Source organism: Alosa pseudoharengus, unplaced genomic scaffold, assembly GCF_046254945.1.
Source record: "Alosa pseudoharengus isolate Yale_2024_CS ecotype anadromous, Long Island Sound unplaced genomic scaffold, YU_APseudo_1.1 YU_APseudo_1.1_scf_10, whole genome shotgun sequence".
NCBI classification, from domain to species: domain Eukaryota; kingdom Metazoa; phylum Chordata; class Actinopteri; order Clupeiformes; family Clupeidae; genus Alosa; species Alosa pseudoharengus.
The window spans coordinates 3,172,696-3,193,671 of record NW_027468565.1 but is presented as its reverse complement, the minus strand read 5'-3'; the positions used below and the strand labels follow the sequence as shown (position 1 = coordinate 3,193,671).

The window sequence follows — 20,976 nt, the reverse complement described above, 5'->3', positions numbered from 1 at the left end:
GCAGAGCCGTTTCGGTAGAGTGGCCGCTTTTGAACCCAGACTGATTTGGATCCAGAAGGTTGTTCTGTGAAAGGAAGTCAGAGACCTGTTTGGAGACTGCTCGTTCAATGCCTTTGGATAGGAAAGGCAGGAGTGAGACAGGGCGGTAGTTCTCGACTTGAGCAGGGTTGAGAGAAGCTTTCTTAAGTAACGGTGTTACCCGGGCCATTTTGAACGCTGTTGGAAATGTGCTGGAGGTTAGCGAGGCATTGATCACGTGTGTGATAGCTGGTGCGATGGTCGGGCTGATGGCCTGAAGTAGGCTCGTAGGTATAGGGTCCAGCGAGCATGTGGTAGGACGGCTGCATGTCAGGAGTCTAGATACTTCATTCTCGGAGAGAGGCGTGAATGCTGAAAAAGATGATCTAGCAGTCCCTAGAGGTTGTAGGAGTGCGGTTTCTGAGTCCGATGCGTTGAGTGGGCATGTAGAGAATTGACTGCTGATTGCCGCCACTTTGTTTGTAAAAAATGAGGCGAGGTTATCTGCAGTAAGGCTGGATGGAGGAGGAGGCATCTGAGGGTTGAGTAGCAATTTGAAGGTTGAAAAAAGTGTCTGTAGCGCTGTTGATTTTGTCATTGTAGAAAGCCGTCTTAGCAGCAGTGATGCTGGCTGAGAAGGAGGTCAGGAGTGTCTGGTAGTTTTTGAGGTCATCAGTTAGTTTGGATTTGTGCCATTTCCTCTCCGCAGCTCTGAGTATCAACATCCATTAAACTATCTGTCTATCATCATTCATTAAACTATGTCTTTCAACATTCACTAAACTGTCTATCAACAACTTTTAAACTATCCATCTATCATCCATCCATCTACCTATATCCATCGATCTAACTACATCCTAACTACATTTATCTGTTAATTTATCCTTATCCATCTACTCCACCCATCCATCTATCCATCTCTCAACATTAATTTAGCAATCCATCAATATATTCATTCAGTGATCTATCATCCATATTTCTACATCCATCCATGTATCCTACTATGACCCTTCCATCTACCCACATCTATCCATCTATGTACATCAAACCATTTAGCAACCTGTCTATCTACATCCATCTATCTTTCTTTCTACATCCATTCACTCATCCAACCATCCATCCATCTATTTACATCCATCATCTAACTAGATCAATACATCTATTTATATCCTTCCATGTGAGATAGATAGATAGATACTTTATTGATCCCCATGGGGAAATTCAAGGGTCTCAGTAGCATACAGACATCACACACAACATGCACTAAACATAAGTATAAGTATAAACATATAACTAAACTCCACTGTACAATACAGACAGTACAAGATAAGAAAGATAAGAAAACTAACAAAACTAAATACTAAATACACTATATAAATTAAATTAAGAAAGTCCAATGTGCTTGAGGGTGATCAAGCATAAGACGCTTGTAGTGACAGGGCCGGGACTAGTAATGTGCTAAAGGGAGTGAGTGTCATGGTGAAGGTGCAAAAAGTAGTCCAACCATAGTCCTTTAGTTATGTGTGCATGGCAAGGTGCTCAAGAGAGTGAGTGTCATGGTGAAGGTGCAAAAAGTAGTCCAACATTAGTCCAACAGTGCAAGAGTAAGGTCTAGAGACCAGCATAAATAATATGGACAAATAGGAGAGTAAAGTATAAAAGTACTATTTTTTTATAAAGTAAAATAGTAATAGCGAGTCACACCGCTCCGTCTGACACTTTGTTATTGTTCAATTTGTTATAATGTTCGTAATATAATGTAATGTTTTGTTTTATTTTGTATGTACTCTTTAAGTTACACTTAGTTGCTTTGAGTGGGTGTCAATTGCAGTACATGTCTCTCCTGGTGATGATTGTATAAGCCCATCGTAGAATCGGTCTCCAAATGGCTAACATTACATCAACATTAGGATTTCACACTAGCAATGGAGGATCTCTCTGCATTTAAGGTTCACCGAACTGCTGATTTGCTGGCTGGCTTTCCAGTGTCTACTCTGCCCGGAGAACAGCAGCTGACCTGTGCTTCTGGAGCTCTAAGACGGCCTGCTTAGTTGGCCGTTCAAGAGCAACTCACCCCATGTTACAGTCTAATATGCTACGATTGGACTGTTCAAGAACAACACCATGTTGCTGTTGTTAAATACCAGGAGTCACCAATGCCCATGACTTATTATTTTTGTGTTTGGTGAATGTATTTTTACATTTTATTTGTAAAATGACCTTGAAGGTCTTGAAAGGCACTTTATAAATAAAATGTATTATCATCATCATTATTATTATTACTATTAATAGTAATATTTCATGAGAAATCAGTGTCATACTCATTTGCCATAAGTTCTGGAAGGTCCAAAAACCAGTGCTCATCACTTATGACTCTCTTTTCATCTTCTTCCAGTTGTTTCTTTGCATCTGGATCAAGGCTCCGCTGCATAAACTGGGAAGAATTGCAGAAAAAAAATCAAAACACATTAGCACATGAATACAGCGGGGAAAATAAGTATTGAACACGTCAACATTTTTTTCAGTAAGTATACTTCCAATGAGGCTACTTGCATGACATTTTCACCAGACACTAGTATTAACTCAGATAATCCACCCATATAAAAAAATCCAAACATTAAAGTCCATAGGTAGAGTTATGTGTAATAAAGTGGAATGACACAGGAAAAAAGTATTGAACACGCCTGCTGAAATGTCTTAAATACTTTGTGGAAAAGCCTTTATTCGTAATGACAGCTTCAAGGCATTTCCTGTATGACGAAACTAACCAGTTACAGTATTCTGGTGTGATTTTGGCCCATTCTTTTCAACAGATAGTCCTTTAATATTGAAGATTCCAGGGGTCCCTCTTGTGAATCCTGATCTTTAGTTTACTTCCAAAACTGTTCAATTGGATTGAAGTCAGGGCCTTGATTTCCTTTCTCTGAAACCAATTGAGAGTTTCCTTTGCTGAATGGTTTGGATCATTGTCCTGCTGGAAGGTCTAGCCATGTCTCATCCTCATCATCTTGGTGGATGGTCAAGATTCTCCCGGAACAAAATGACTCAATTCATCATTCCTTCAACTGTATGAAGTCTGCTAGTACCATGAGATGAAAAACAGCCCATACCATGATGCCACCACCTCCAAACCTCACTGTTGGTAGGGTATTTTTAGAGTGATGCACAGTGCCATTTCTCCTCCAAATATGGTGTGTAGTATGGCATCCAAAAAGTTCAATTTTGCTCTCGCCTGACCAAAATACATTCTCTCAGTATTTCATAGGATTGTCCAAATGTTGTGTAGCAAACTTTCAAAGAGCTTTGACATGTTTTTCTTCAGCAATAGAGTCATGTGGGATGAGTGTGCATAGAGGCCATGGCGGTGGAGTGCATTACCTATGATTTTCTCTGTAACAACTGCACCAAGTCTTTTTGGAGCTTTCTCCGAGTGGTCCTTGGCTCTTGGGCTACTCTTCTGACTATCCTTCTGACTTCCTGGTCAGAAATCTTGCAAGGAGATCCTGTGCATGGCCAGTGATGATGCAGTGATGTTCCTTCCACATGCAGATAATGGCTCCAATACTGCTTGCTGGATGCTTCGGAAGTTTTGATGTGCATCTGTAACCAGTTCCATTGATATGTTTTGCAACAATAAGGTTTAGATCATTGATTGGAACATTTACTTTTCGAAACGGCTTGATGGTGTTGATAAAAATAAAGTGTTGATTAAAATAAAGTCCTCTGCAATGTCTGCAGCAAAAAATTTGTATATCCCTGGAGTTCATCAACTCTAAAGTCGCACATCATTGCAAAAAAAAATACTGTAGTGTTGTCATTGAGGGGAGTGATACTTTATTTTCATTGTGTCCCCTATATCTGTGGCCTGAAATACCTTGTATGTGATAAAAAAAAACTTCTTCCCGAAGCACTTTTGAATTTATTTCCTCAGCATATTAGGTCATATCGTAGATTATTATGGCCATTATTAAAATAATAATAAAAGAGTTTTTGAACTTTAAAGCAACACCAAAGAACTTTCCCTCTGTCACACGCACGCCATTTGTTTATCCAGCACCGGCTTTGCAAATAACGATGTCCACAGACAAGGTAGAATATTTTGCGACATCAGATGCAAGTCAAATTTGTAGTTTCTTATGTCTCATTCCATCAAACTACAAATCCGCTACCCGATCTGGCAAATTTACATAGTGCGGTTATAGCCGATAGAGGGCCGCGAAGTGAATGCAGAATTGCCGTTCACCCTGTTTCGAGTTAATGAACCACTGAAACAATTTTGGAAACATTATTTTAAGGTACAAAGAACTCTTTGGTGTTGCTTTAATGTCACTAATGCTGATTATTCAATGATTCATTTGAATTTAAATATTTAAAATACTTTCACAGCAAAAATCATATATGTGATTAATTTAGATTAATTAATCACAGAGTATGTAATTAATTAGATACATTTTTTTAATCGATTGACAGCCCTAATATATATATATATATATATATATATATATATATTATAAATGATAAATTATATATATTATAAATTATAAAGTCAGAAATATTAAGAAATGCTGCTAATTGTTAACCTGACTCTCACCAGATGAATTTCGTTCCGCCTAACTCCACTCACATCCATCTGAGATCGCTTCCGTTGGGAGTGATTTCGGCACCAGATTTTATGGTAGAGCTAATCAGGACGCAGGGCGGAAGTTATTGTTGACATATAAGTTGAATTGAAATGTTCATCTGCTTTCTAGGGTCACCAGCACTAGGCCAGACCTTAGATGTTGACAGAAATAATCGCTTTTTCTATGCGATTCATATTTTCACAAATGGCTGATACCTTTCACAGTTGTAATTGAGTGTTTTTAGTGGATACCAGTCTGAGGTTGACATATAAGTTGAATGGTAGAGCTAATCAGGACGCAGGGCGGGAGTTTCATTGATGTGATGCAGCGGAGAAGCGACTGTGAGACTGTTTTGTTTCAGACAACGCATCGAGGAAGCAAGCGTCACGGGTTGGCTTCGATGTGAGTGGTTGAAGTATAGCAGGTCAATAAAGATGACTGAGAAGTGGCTTATCCAATCATAGTTGAAAAAGTTGAATTGAAATGTTCATCCGCTTTCTAGGGTCACCAGCACTAGGCCAGACCTTAGATGTTGACATAAATAATCACTTTTTCTATGCAATTCATATTTTCAAAAATGGCTGATACCTTTCACAGTTGTAATTGAGTATTTTAAGTGGATACCAGTCTGAGGTTGACATGCAAGTTGAATGGTAGAGCTAATCAGGACGCAGGGCGGGAGTTTCATTGATGTGATGCAGCGGAGAAGCGACTGTGAGACTGTTTTGTTTCAGACAACGCATCGAGGAAGCAAGCGTCACGGGTTGGCTTCGATGTGAGTGGTTGAAGTATAGCAGGTCAATAAAGATGACTGAGAAGTGGCTTATCCAATCATAGTTGAAAAAGTTGAATTGAAATGTTCATCCGCTTTCTAGGGTCACCAGCACTAGGCCAGACCTTAGATGTTGACAGAAATAATCACTTTTTCTATGCGATTCATATTTTCAAAAATGGCTGATACCTTTCACAGTTGTAATTGAGTATTTTAAGTGGATACCAGTCTGAGGTTGACATGCAAGTTAAATTGAAATGTTCATCTGCTTTCTAGGGTCACCAGCACTAGGCCAGAACATAATTTTGACTAAAATAATCGCTTTTTGCATGCAATTCACGTTTTCACAAATGACTGATGCCTTTCACAGTTGTTATGAGTTTATTCTGTACCAGTCTGATGTTGACATAAATCCTGAATTAAAATGTTTTTTTTCATGCACCTATTCCACAAATTTCATTATGTTATATTTATTGTAGTGTTATGCACAATGCATCTAATTTATGTTATATTATTTTTACAATTTTAGTATGTTTTCCCAAAAGTTTTCCACCCTGCCTTATTTGATATTTTCCTCTGTTTATCTATCAGTTTACATGAGCTGCGTTGGGACTTTTATTTTGAAAAGCTGCCCGACGAAAAGGCAGGAAACATGAGAGAAGTGGTTGTGCCTGGGATGTATGAATATGATCTTAATTGCAACAATTTTGCCCTTTATTGCATTCAATTACAGTTAATATCTTTTCACACCTAAATTCAAGTATGAACATCACACTTTGCGAGTAGTTTGTTCAGCGTTGATGGAGATAGAGACCTAGCGATGTTTTGAATTTCTGGCGAATATCTAATTTCAAGCTAACTTAATCGCGGTCTTTGACACGTGTTTATGAATATGGAGAATGTGTACTCCAGCCACCTTGGACCACCAATGAGTCAAAGAGAGTGAGTGAATACCCTATACACCACACCAAACCTCCCCCAGAGAAATAACCTTGATTATGTTGTAAATAAAAGTGGTAGAGAGGTAGTGCACCTCTGTCAAGCCTTAGGCCTGTATATACTTAATGGCAGGACAAAAGGGGACTCTTTAGGGAGGTTCTCATGTTGTTCATCTCTTGGCAATAGTGTAGTTGATTATGCAGTCACTGACATGGACCCCTCCTCCTTCAATGCATTCACTGTCAGGCAGCAAACTCCTCCTCTCTGACCACAATCAAATGAATGTGTTTCTTAAAATGGATGGAAAATCCACAAACACAAACACGGAGCCCAGTAAGCTGTTTAAACTTAATTCGACCTACAGATGGACTCCTAATAGCTCTGAAAAATGTATACAGGCAATAAACTCACCTGAATTGGTTGAAGAGATTACTAATTTCACTAACAAACAGTTCACTAATAATACAAAGGGTATAAATATGGCTGTGAATGAGCTGAATATGATATACCAAAAGTCAGCACAAAAGGCTGAACTAATAAGAAAAACTAAAAACAAAACAAAAAAACAAGATCATGTCAGGTCCCAGATGGATGTGAGTGAAGCTAGGCGGAGCTAAGCGGAACGAAATTCATCTGGCGAGAGTCAGGTTATATAAGTATAAGTATATAAGTATAAGTATATATACTTTTTTGATCCTGTGAGGGAAATTTGGTCTCTGCATTTAACCCAATCGGTGAATTAGTGAAACACAAATAGCACACAGTGAACACACAGTGAGGTGAAGCACACACTAATCCCGGCGCAGTGAGCTGCCTGCTACAACGGCGGCGCTCGGGGAGCAGTGAGGTTAGGTGCCTTGCTCAAGGGCACTTCAGCCGCGGCCCACTGGTCGGGGCTCGAACTGGCAACCCTCCGGTTACAAGTCCATAGTGCTAACCAGTGGGCCATGGCTGCCCTTATATATTCACCGCTTTTCAGCAAAATCTGAGAGGTGTCATGTACATGGGTGGCTGAGTTGGCGTGGAATGACCCAAAAAGCTGTGCTCAAACTGTTCAACCTTATCCTTAGCTCTGGCTATTTTCCTGACACCTGGAACCAAGGGATTATTACCCCAATCTACAAAAATGGAGACAAATTGAATCCTAATAATTACAGAGGTATTTGTGTGAACAGTAGTCTGGGGAAGGTATATTTTAAATGACAGGATCCAAACCTTCCTTAATGAACACAATACCCTCAGTAAAAGCCAAATTGGATTCTTGAAAAATCATCGGACAATAGATCACATTTACACCCTACACACCCTAATAAACATGTAAAAAAAAATTTAAAAATGGAAAAATATTTGCTTGCTTTGTAGACTTCAAAAAAGCATTTTACTCAATTTGGCATGATGGATTATACTACAAACTTTTGCAAAGCGGTGTAGGGGGTAAAACATATGATATAATTAAATCAATGTACTCAAATTCTAAATGCAGTATAAAAATTGGAGAAAAAACTAACAGAGTTTTTTACACAAAGTAGAGGTGTGAGACAGGGCTGTGGTCGGAGTCCAACTTTGTTCAATATTTACATAAACAAATTAGCGGTGCAGTTGGAACAGTCTACAGCCCCTGGACTCAGACTCCAAGAAACAGAGGTGAAATTCCTGCTCTTTCCCGATGACCTGGTGCTCCAATCATCCTCAGAACAGGGATTACAGCAGCTCCTTGATCTGCTAGAGCAGTACTGTCAGTCCTGGGCCCTGGCAGTAAACCCAACAAAGCCCAAAATTATGAATTTTCAAAAGAAACCCAGGTGTCAGGAACATAGATACATGTTCACTCTAAGCAGCACCGCCCTAGAACACACAATGCAATATACCTACGTGTAATCATTACAGCATCAGGAAGTTTCAGCATGGCAATGAATGCACTAAAAGCAAAAGCCCGCAGGGCACTTTATGCAATTAAAAGAAAATTTCACAAAATAAACCATCCCAATTACAATCTGGTGCAAAATATTTGACAGCATAATCCAGCCTATTGCGCTGTATGGAAGTGAGGTTTGGGGTCCACTCAGTATGCACGACTACATGAAATGGGACAAGCATCCAACTGAAGCCCTACATGCAGAATTCTGTCGATCTATACTAAAAGTCCAATCAAAAACACCCAATAATGCATGCAGGGCAGAATTAGGCCGTTTTCCATTGGCTTTACCTATTCAGAAAATAATCTTGACATTTTGGATGCACCTGAACAGCAGTCCCAAGAACTCCCTCCACTTTGAGGCACTAAAAACCCAGGAGCTGAAACCTGAAAATAGTCCCCTAAGCCAGCTGGTACTGAAGCTAACTAACTCAATAACAACAACTAATACACATCAAGCTCAGTCCAGTTTTGTTTCCCAAACATCAATCAGAGTCAACAAAATCATGAATCAAGCAAAAGAAGAATATCTATATCATTGGACAAACCAAATTGCCAACCAAAGTAGAATGTATTCCTATCTGATCCTAAAAAGAGAATATGAATTGGCAGAGTATCTCATATCTGTCAGAGATACGAAACAGAGGCAAGTCCTGACCAAATATAGGCTCAGTGACCACAATCTAGCAATAGAAACAGGCAGGCACAGGAAAACCTGGCTGCCAAAAGAACAAAGAATATGTGGTCACTGTCAGGCAGAGATGGTTGAGACAGAAGAGCACTTCTTTCTTCACTGTGAAAAATACAAAAATGTAAGACAGACATTTTTCCCCAAATTCCAAATAGTTATCCCACACTTTCAAGATTTTGACAATGATGAAAAAATTGCCATACTTCTTGGTGAAGGGCCCTCTGCTGCCCACCAACACAGAATGTTTAGGGAACGTTAGTTTATGGTTCTCTAAAGGTTAGTTCGAACTAAACTAAAAACTAACGGTTAGGGAACGTTCCCTAAACGTTAAGGGAACCAACCAACTGAAACGTTCTCCTGTGGTTGCACTGTCCCTCCGCACGTTCCCGTTTGGTTGTCTTTGGTTGTTTTTTGGTTGTTCTGAGTGTGGTTTTGAAATGTTTATTTAAACAAGCTCCATTTCGGTTTTTGAAGTAACATACAAAATGTTTGCAGTCACTTGATTAAGATCCACTCAAATTATGGTATTATGGTATTAAGTAAGGTAAACATCATATCAAGATAATATTTATTTTAGGCTAATATCAATTTTACTAAATAAAAAAAAATACTTTTGTGCTTTTCTTACCGTATTAGGTGAATAGGCCTAAACTTTAAACAAGAATCTATCAATATAACACTTTTCACAACTAAGAAAAATTTAATTTCTATTCAGTTCAATCAGACAGGCTCTCCCTTACACGTAGGCCTACCCCCACGCCAGTAGGGGGAAGACAGCGGGTGTATCCGAATAGTCTGTACATACTAACGTCGGTTAGAACGTACTACTCAACCGTCAATTTAGTTCGTTATTTATATATGCGAGCGAGTAGTAAGCATACAATCAAAGATTGTTAAAGCGGAGCAGGAACTTAGATTTTTGCTACCCCAGACCTAACTTGCAATGTAACTTGTCATAGGTAGTTAGGTTAAATTAACACCCTGATATCCTTATTGGCAAAGATGGCAGTTTTGGTTCCTTTTTGTAGGCGAACCTCAGAGGTCTGTTGGGACGCATACAGGAAGGGGCGGAATGTGTGTAGTAGGCTATACACAGCTGCCATACTGGCTTTACAAACTAAGCCCATGCATTTCTAAGCATGCTTTGTCTCCCCAATAGAAAATGGGCTACAATGCAAAAATCAAGTCAAAAGCTGGGACACATATCCAGTCAAGAAAATCTGGTTGTGTACAGGTGACTTATTGCTGCATTACTATCAATAATAGTTTTCTCTGTATGGAAATACTGCTTTTTTCTACTACTGACTCACAAAAGCTTTGTTCTCTTAACATAGATTCATACACCAAAGCTATGGAAAAATGTCAGCAGCTGATTCTAGCATTGAGGCGGAAGAAGATGCGAGCGTCCACAAAAGGCAGTGCAGGGTCAAGTGATAGTAAGACCTCTTAAGTACAGACCACATTATTTACACAATTCAAATATTCTTTTTGCAATCAGTGCAGATTGTATGGTCTTTTATTTCAGATGAATCCGTTCCGCAAGCAAGAAAACATTCCAGGACGGTGCGTGTGCCTGGAAGCCCTGTCTGTAAGTTAACATTTATACAGTGTATTTGTCCTACCATGGAACTACTGACATTCATGTTTATTAACCTGGTGCATATCATGTGACTGTTCTGATGTATTTATCTCTTCCTGCCTTTTTTTAGGTCAGCAGACATCACTGCCTCCACCACCTGCATGTGAGTTTTTCTTTTTAGCGATTGTTTAATGTAACAGCATAGGTTTATCTTTCGCAAATGTCATGTGCAAGAAACCTACCATAAATTAACTGACCAATATTCATATTTACTTTCTTTTTAGATGAGTCAACACCACACAGGCAACCAGCTCATTGCCCAGAGCTGGATGGGTCTATTATAACGCCTACCACTTCCTCTCTCTTGCTTTTCTTTTCTTCCTTTCTTTCCTTCTTTCTCTGATTGCCTACATTCTGTAAAGCGCCATGATACATGTGTTATGTTTTGGCGCTCTATAAGCACAATAAATTGAAATTGAAAATCTTGGGACCCAGTTGAAGGTACAGTGTCTTTGAATTTTCCATTTCCAAGTAAATACAATTTCATGACAAGGAACTTGAGAGTAACTAACTTTTTTTTGTTGTAAACAGCACAAGTGACTCATCACACAGAGGGAGGTGGCTCGGCCATGGAGACGGAAATGAGAGGTAAGAAGAAGAATTTGTTCACATATGCAAGTATATAATCTGTTTAACAACTAAAACTAACACCATCCATTTTTCCATAGCAATAAGGACAACCATTACCGCTTGGCACAACGAATGGATGTATTTGAGGAGAAGATAGATGAGTTGCTCATGCTCTTAAGGAGCTCCCAGTCACCTCCCTCTGCTCCAGTCGATGACATATTGCTGTCGTCCTGCTCGACAGTCACTGAGCTGCAGGAGAGGAGGAACAAAATGCCCTCCCTCCAGGACTTGTACTCTGGGACCTAAGCGGGCAGAGAACATCACCAAAGACTCCACATATCCTGCACACACACTCTTTAACTTCCTCCCCTCTGGCAGGCGCTACAGATCCCTGCACACAAAAACAACCAGACACAAGAACAGCTCTTTTCCCACTGCCGTCACTCTCCTGAACTGCAGATAAGTGGGGTCATCTCTACTTTTACCATTCACCTGCACATTACATACTTTATCATTCCAATATGCGTCTTACACACTGCATTTGCACTATTAATTTGCACTCTACATCACACTCCATGTGTACTTGTATTGGTATTATGTCTTATTTGTATAGTTGTTTTGTATATTGTGTTGGTATCGGCCACAATGTATATTGTTGTCTCTATTGTACAGTATGTCTGTCTATTTGTTGAATGTATAGGGCACCTACCAAAGTCAAATTCCTTGTGTTAGTATACTTGGCTATCATAAAGTCTGATGTTTGTATATGGGCAGTTCCAGCGTTATGGATGTGACATTTGGATGCATATTGGTAAACAAAATGCCTTAGAATAGGGGCAAAATTAGTATCATTGAATTAATTGGCATAACTTTTAATGTAACCTCTGTCCTCTGAATACTGAGAAATCCTCAAATTTCATATAATAATTTTCATCCTAAGAATACAAGGCATTTTATGAGCGTTATGGATGTGACATGAAATAGACACACTTTTGTGAGAGATTACAGGTTTTCTACAAACTCTGTGAATTTTGAAGGAAACTGCAGAAACTATGATATATGTAGCATGAAGGAGACTTAAATGAACACAAAAAGTGTGTTTTTGAAACTATGCATCATTTTCCTAATGCATTATGTAGGAAAAACTGGCGTTATGGATGTGACGGTTTCACGTTATGGATGTGACGTGTCTGAACCAGTCCTCGGCAAACTACATAAAACACATTATTAAGTAGTGAATTTTGATATGAAACAATTGAAATAGTAATCATGAAAAACTAGCGGTGAAATTATTGCTTCCTCAGTGCCCACTTAGATCCACAGGAAGAATCAGGACAACAAGTCATTTAAAATATAAAAAAGAAATGTATTTTTTTCTTTTCATCATCAATTTTGGTCAGTGATTCCCCGGTTACTGAAACACCAGGGAACATGAAACTTGGTGGCCACTCCCCCAGCGCGCTAGCTTAAATGACTAGCCCTACCTGAACCGTTGCACCCAAAATGACAAAATATGTATGGTATGTTAGTCTCAAGAGCCCGCATCAACCTAGCCCATACCCACTCATTTGTGATTTCCACACATAAAGTACACACACACACACACACACACACACACACACACACACACACACACACACACACACACACACACACACACACAGTCGCACACATACAGACAGGCAAGCACACACACACATAAACACATACAGACAGGCAAGCACACACATAAACACACACACACAGGCACACATATGCATGTGCGCATGCAAACACACTATACACACAGGCACGCATACGCACATGCACACACACAGACACACACTCTTATAAACAAAAGCAAACTCACATATGCACACACTCATTTACATGCACATGAGTTGCAGGAGTAGGAGATGGAGACAAATTGACAAGTGTGATTTATTTTTGTGAAGAGAATGTGCAGGACCGATATGCGGTACATCTAGTTTATTGCTGCCGTTACTCATGTTACTCTGTGGGTATTAGCTACAGAGGACCTGACACTTCAAATGCTGGCATATCGCGTCACATTTAAAATTAAACTGTGTTAAGCATACGTGAGCGGCAGGCTGAACAGATCTGCAACAGAAGGAGGTTGCTATGTTAACTCCAGCTGCAAAGTCAGCCATCTTCACCGGCTAACACGATAATCCACTGTATAACAACAGTATGACAGTTACGGGAAGATAATCACTCAGATTTTCATTATTAGGCCACTTGAAAATAGGCTATAGCTAGGCTAATCACTGGAGGTATTTTAATATTATGTTTGTTTTGTTAATGGTTAGGCAAGGCCTCCCTGTGGTTTTGATCAACCTAATAATCTTTGAAATGTCAATTGTAAACACTAAGGTGAAATGCGTTGAAACTGACATGCCACCACAACAGACGTTTATCGGCTTTGAGCTAAAATAAAGTCTCCAGTCTTGTAAAGTCACATTATGTAACATCCATAAAACGTTATGGATGTGACATGGCCATGGAACTTGCTGACTTAAAAACAAAAGCCTTACAAATGTAAGGAGTTGTGGTCTTAAAGGCAAGCTGAGCATACACATTGCTCTACCACTCCCTGGTCAATCTGGAATTTGTCAAAGGATACAATTTGTTTGAACCTTGAGTCCATTTATCCACTTTTTAAATATGTATAATATTACCATGTGAAAAATGTTGTTTCTGTATGGTTGCACACCATATTTATGATGTAAAAAGAGTGTAATTCTCCATCAAATTCAATCAGATCATTTACAAACAATAAAATATAGACCTAAATGAAGATTTTAACAACAGTTCTATTTTGCGTATGCACAACTTTTTTTTTCCATGGTAAGGATGACCTTTGCATGGAATTGCCCATATATTTTTAGACCTTTTATATTTTTTTGTATTTTGATTATTTTATATTAAAGTTATAAATCCCATCAATTTGCCTGTTCATTAATTCATGATATAATATATAATAATGCATTCCTGCTCATGCAGTTTAAAGTAATAATAAAATTGGTATGCAAAGGTTGCAATGTTAGGGGAAGGTTCCCTAAAGGTTGCAACGTTTAGGGAAGGGAACGTTCCCTAAACGTTGCAACATTTAGGGAACGTTAGGGGAAGGTTCTCTAAAGGTTGCAACGTTTAGATAACGTTAGGGGCAAACTTTCCATGGGAACCAAAATTTACTCAAAAATTAACATTCAGGGAATGTTCGGGAACCAAAAACTAAGATTCCCAGAACGTTCTGGGAACCATAAATTGTTAGCTGGCTATAGCAGCACAATTTATCTTGAAATGTGAGGATCTGACATATGTGTGTCTGTGACACACACACACACACACACTTCACACTATTACAATATTACTCTTGTTCTTTACTGCTGTTAATTTTAGATATTTTATGTCCACCCCAGACGGTCCCCACCCCACCTCTTCTTATGTATTTTCTGTTTTTGTTTTTTGTCCTATGGTCTTATGTTCTTGTTTGTTATTGTATGTACCAACAGCTTTGGCAACACTGTTCCCATGCAGTCATGCTAATAAAGCAACTTTGAATTTGAGTGAGTAGCCTATACAGTCTTGTTCACCTGCACTGCTTCACGGCACTTAGTTCAATACACATATTTATGGGTATACTGACAGGATTGCATTTTCGTGAGTGTTCCTGATATGTAGTGGGCCGTTCGGGCCAAAAATGCCCAGGCCGATTTTTTGACCCAGGTCAGTCCTGCCGGTGTTGTGTGCCTTCTGGTTTCTCCACCTACTGGTTTCCTTGCGCGTGCATGCGCTGCAGCAGTTGTCAGACATTCACAAACAAGTTGTTTTTAGGCGTTTTGAAGTCGCTTTTCATATACGCCATGAGCGCTCGGCTACATTACAGCCACTCGGACAAAAGACGTAAAAAAATATATGTTTTGAAAACTAGCATTAAACTGGATTCGATACCGCAAAAGCAATACATGCACGACTCTCTCCAGCCTGATTCCCTACTCCTTGAGCCAACTAATACCTGGCTGTTACGCGATACAATTAACTATTGTAGGCTACCATCAATTAATAACGTAGGCAACACCCAGGTAACATGTTGTCCAGGCTATCTGAAACAAGTGGTTGCCCTTCATCTAAAACAACTGGTTACCTTAGGCTGCTACGGCAGTCAGTGCACTGTGCACAGTATGCTACTCTTTGTGGTTGATCAAATAAAAATAAAATATGTATTTGGTGATGGCGTTATTGTAGGTCTAGTAGTAGTAGTAGTAGTCTAGACCTAAATTCTTAGAAATTAAATGGTACGACAGAAGAAACGATCTACATTTTAGCGCACCAGACCGCGATGTCTTCAAGGGTTGATTGAATGAAGGGAGTTTGCAAAAATTTGCGTATTTTTCAAGTCAATAAACATTCTTACGAATGTCTTTGTCAGGGAACATTTGACTTTTCAAAACCATAGGCCTGATAGTCGCTCAGACAAGGAGTTATAAGATAAAGGCAATACCATTTGTGTCACCTAATGCAAGACAAAATGTTGCTTGTGTGGTTAATTAAAAGGGGATTGATGACGGTTTTCAGCGAATTGGAGTGGCTCAAAGAGATAATGCGCTGAATAGGTCGGTCTGGTTCATAGGTGTGCGTATTTATTGCAGGTTCAAATCCATTTTAATGCTATAAAGTGCAAAATTATAGCCTTTATTTTACATGTATTTTGTACGACTGATTGTAGTGTAATGACCATGGGATAGATATGAAATGCGACTTCAAATCCGCCGAAAACAACTTGTTTGCGAATGTTTGACAACTCCTGCAGCTGTGGTGAGCAACGCGAGCACGCGCAAGGAAACCAGTAGGTGGGGAAAACCAGAAGGCACACAACACCGGTACATGAACACTGATAAAACACTGGCCACTCGTCACGGCAACGTGGTGGTAGGCTTCATGATTTTACGCGTGGCAACTCACCTTCATCCGTAGGACGTTTTTGGACAATTTTGCTGTCCCGTCAGTGTCCATGATGTGGCTAGCTTACGTTGATCTTCTACGACACAGCTTCTGTTTCGGACACTCGGCTATCACAAAGTGGATTCACGTAATCGCCTAACTTCACAGATGAGTTAGGTTTAGCAGAAATGCTTCAGCGGTACCACAGAAGTTAACCAAAACAAACAGTTCCGTGAAGCTAGCGAAAGCGAGTGACATCGACGGGCAATATGGCGACGAAATTGCGTCAAAATAAAAGTACACAAGAGTAAGTTAAAATTCGTTTTTGGAAAGGTTCAATGTTTAGCACGACTAAATAGTGTGCTACAATCTGCAAATCTGTAGTCTGTAATTGTGGCATCTTCCGATTGTCCTTGGACATAGCCTACTCTATGTCTATCATGCATGCAGTAGGCAGTTGGAGGGAAAGTGAAAACCAGCGCCCCAAGTAAAGGTCCCAACGTTCATCAAGTTAAGAGCCCATTTTCTACAAGTCATGTGTCTTTCTAACAATCCAACATTGAAATTGTATTTTCCAACTAAATAAATAAAGAGAAAAATAACTTTGTTCGTGATCTGTCACCGGCTCACTGTCTCTAGTTTCTAGACCCAGAGACAGTTGACACCAAATGTTTTGCTCGGATTAGGCTACCACAAAGTTGCTGAACATGTGTTATTTTAGGTTAGTTTGCAATAATATACAAGTTTAACCAAAGTCCTTAGCTGGTACCTAGCTAGCGAACATAACTAGCCGTTCCCATTCACTTTCTGTTTACTGTGCTAACGTTAGCTAGCTAGCTAGCTAGCTCGGTCCAAAGGAGTTTCATTGGCATCACACACAGCTAATGGCAATAAAATAGTAGCCTACACAATTTGTTATTAATATGTTAATGTTTGTTAATATGTTTTTTATTAATATATTCTGCACTACAATTGTACACAGCAAATTGGACAGTGTAAATGATACTCTGTAGGAGTACATTTTACACCCGTTTCGGGGTATATATGGGTCCAAGTGTCCAGCGTTCTCCCAACACTGGACACCAGAGTTAAAATATTAACACTATCACAGAGTTAAATTTCTAACAGTGTTCAAATGCACTCTTTCAGAGGCATCATTTGACACTACTTTGAGTAACTTCAACACCTCTAACTTCTGCAACACTGAAATAATAAAATGAAAACTCTGATTCAGTGTCCTTTCAGCACCTGATAAGGTAAAATGTACCACTTTAAAGATAATATTTATCCCCAAAATATAAAGAAATACAGATTGAGAGTACCACTTACTCTTATGCAGAAATTATGCAACACTGTTAGGTTTGTAGCACCTGATAAGGTAAAATGTACCACTTTAAAGATAATATTTATCCCCAAAATATAAAGAAATACAGATTGAGAGTACCACTTACTCTTATGCAGAAATTATGCAACACTGTTAGGTTTGTACGCTCACCAAAATAACATTTAACACCTATGACTACAAAACAATATTAACTCATTTAGAAATTATTTTACACCAATAGATTTAGACAACAACTCACGGTTCAACATATTTAATTTCAAACCTGTCAAGACAGTGTCAAAAAAGCATAAAATCCACAATCTAGTTTGAAACAATACAGCTGACATTCATAAAAAGCAATATACTAACTAAAGGCATTACATTTGTTCCTCATTGTTACAATTCATGAATGGATTTAAATAATCATGTCTAAACATCAGGAAGTTCTGGCAAAATATAAAAACATGTATACGTACTGGACTGGCGTAATTATGTGATTGTCTACAGTGCTCTGGGGTAGTGTATCCACATCTCAGCACCTTCCGTGGCCAAAAGACGACATGTGAATCGTGCCAATCATGTGATGTGTTGTGAATACACGGTACCAATCATGTGTTGTGATCTCGCCGCTGGAGCGAGGCCGGTGTTGTGAAGCCTTGCACACTGCCCGAAATGGGCCCAAAATGTGTTGCAATATGGCCGCAGTGTGGAGGGACTTGCCTAAAGGACTTTGGTGTATCATAAAGTGGTGTTTGGGAATCAAGAGTCCATCATGGGTGTCTTGGTGAGGTTCTTGGATCCTTTGATGATTTCTGGCTTCAGAAAAATTTCCATAAATTGAGAGGAAATATCTTCTCCAAACAGTAGCTGGAAGTCCTGCAGCACCTACAATCATCACATGACAGACAAAACAAGAGTTAAGTCAAAACAAGGTCATTTGAAATAATAATACAGTGATCAAATGTTTTATACATCACTTAATAGTTTAAAATGTTCTAATACACGTCTACATTTACTGGCTGCTGTCAAAAATGCATTGTTTTAATCTTGTAATTCCTGATTCTTTGACAGGAAAAAAAGAAAAAGGTATCACATTTTAATTGTAGATATTCTTATAATTTAGGACCTTACCTTGCTCCAGAAATCCTGATTAGAAAAGTCCATCATCTTCAGCGCTTCATCAGTCCACCACTTCTTTCTTGATATCCTTTTAAAAAAATAGGAGACGTTAACACATTTAAAAAAGAAACCTTCGTGAAAACGGCAAGTTAAAACTTGACCAGCGGTTATATTCACCTATATTGACAACACAAACTTCAAATTAACTTAGTGATGGTGGGGGTGAATGCTAACTTTTAACTGAAAAGTTTGTTGGCTTTGATATAAGCTTGACGGTGAGCTAACTAACGTTATGCTAGCGTGCTACCAGAGAATGTCTAATAAGGGGAGAACTGCCACTCTCGGAAAACTTCCGGTTTCTGACCTGGTTGCAGTTCCTTCTGTGGTTCCACATGAGGGCGCTCATCCACGAGTGCAGAATGCATGGAGGTCTATGGAGCTGTACCCCTCAAAATCCACTTTTATCGGGATATAATTTGTTTTCAAGTAATTTGAATACAGTATTGTATTCGAAAGGGGAGGCAAAGAAAATACACTTGGTTGGTATTATATTTTTTAAAGTCACTTAATTGTTCTAAAAAGCCTTTCAAATGTGTCAATGACATCATTCATTAGCACAATGCTAGCATGTTATGGGCAACAACGACCCAACCTGTAAGAAATGAAAAGGACATAAGTACTCGTTCATTCAACTTTTGACCTATAACCCATGTTGAAGTTATACAAACTACAATCAAATCTGAGATGTCAACGACAATCAGGTGAAAGAGACAAATTTAGCCGTCTAGCTCCATTGACTCCCATTCATTCTGCACTCATGGCGATCGCCCCCAGTGGAACTCTGGTGGAACTGCAACCAAAATTCGGTACAATGGGACTTAATACGGAGTGGCCAGGCTCTCCGTAGACGGGCTCTGGTGCTACCTTAAATTAAAATAACCTGGAAACTTCACAGTAGGCTAGTTCTAGCTTCGTTAACCCAGTCTCTTACAAAAAAGTAAAACATGACCAACACTTATATTCACCAGTATTTGACGGCATGAACGTCAAATTAATTCAATCATGGCAAGCAAATCCCAACATTTATCAAAAAAAGAGTTTGGTCAGATTTGATATGGCGTGCTAAAATTTTCCAGTGCGCTAACATTAAAGTTAACTTACCATTAGCTGCTAAGCTAGTTCTAACGTTAGTAACGTTAACACAGAAATTCCACCTCGTGAACCCAGTAAATCCTTAGCACAAACGTTAAGTTTAAACATGCACGACAGGAACGTTAAAAGAAAGTTACAAATGCTGGGCAAAGAAAACTCTTCAGACAAACTACATTTTGCATTTCACCTTACCTTTCTTTCGCCAAAGTCAGGCAGCCATTGTTCTCAGGCGACTTCACTTATCCAGACAGAGACGTCCGATGACGTGATGATGTAATATGCGAACGCTATAGACTCAGTCAGATTATAGACACCCTGGGAGTTTGTGCAGTAAAAATAAACTCTGGTAGCCTAGAAATCTAGTTACATTTGCTGCCAGGGCTAGTCTAGCAACTCTCCGTGAGCTCCAGAAATCGAAACTTAATCAGGCATTGAAATCGTGTATAGAGTCGTTTGGTGGGCTTAACATAATGATTGATTGCAGAGTTGCAACGGTTTGGCTTGAATTCCCTGCTACTTGAAAACAAATATTCTATTGCGTCCTATTGCGTGCAGAGGGAATTTGAAATACAACTGATTATCCCGCCCCTCGGACTGAGCACTGCGAACGGTGAGTGCCCAGACCCTACATTTTAATTTGGGTCTGGCTCACCAGGCTAAAACTCTGGACCAACACTGGCAAAATAATGGACACCGTCAAAACTATATAAAACACACTGACAAGTGTACAAAATCCTCAATATACTCCACAGTGTAAAAAATTATACTCTTTAACCTCATACTCTGGGAAAATAACACTCTGGCATTTGCTGTGTACTGTTACCACACTGCACATAGCTGTACTGTATATCTGTCTATATGGTTCATACCAAATATCCATATTTATAATTTATAATACATTATGTTATTTCTCACTGTTTCTCTGTACAAGCCAATAAGATAAAATGTTGTGTACCTGACAAGTTTCGGCTACCTTGCCTCTGTAGCCTTCATCAGAGGTGTCACGTGATGTTGGTGTGACGTCCTCTGAGCTGTGTATATGGAGTTTTCCATCCCACCTGATGTGGTGGGATGGCCGTGTCCCCTGGGGTGCTCCACATCAGGTGGGATGGAACTCCATATAACACAGCTCAGACGACGTCACACCAACATCACGTGACACCTCTGATGAAGGCTACAGAGGCAAGGTAGCCAAAAATTGTCAGGTACACAAAATGTTACCTTATTGGCTTGTACAGAGAAACAGTGAGAAATAGTATAATACAGTAAGC

The 20,976-nt window shown here is 39.3% G+C and overlaps 1 protein-coding gene and 1 long non-coding RNA gene across 2 annotated transcripts in view; one reads left to right on the top strand and one right to left on the bottom strand.

Annotated features, from left to right (window-relative positions):
• mphosph6 (M-phase phosphoprotein 6) overlaps positions 1 to 16,392 on the bottom strand; it is a 55,749-nt gene extending 39,357 nt beyond the window's left edge. The window contains exons 1-2 of the mRNA XM_076302856.1: positions 16,132 to 16,392; positions 2,340 to 2,452 (exon numbers count right to left, since the gene is read on the bottom strand). Of these exons, the coding sequence (XP_076158971.1) occupies positions 2,340 to 2,452; positions 16,132 to 16,182 (164 nt within the window). The 5' untranslated portion in view covers positions 16,183 to 16,392. The remainder of the gene's footprint in view (positions 1 to 2,339; positions 2,453 to 16,131) is intronic.
• Positions 10,654 to 11,642, top strand: LOC143142130 (uncharacterized). Its single transcript, XR_012990898.1, has 4 exons — positions 10,654 to 10,699; positions 10,821 to 11,037; positions 11,128 to 11,184; positions 11,265 to 11,642. It is a non-coding gene; the product is annotated as an uncharacterized LOC143142130 (long non-coding RNA).
• Positions 16,393 to 20,976: the final 4,584 nt, after the last annotated feature.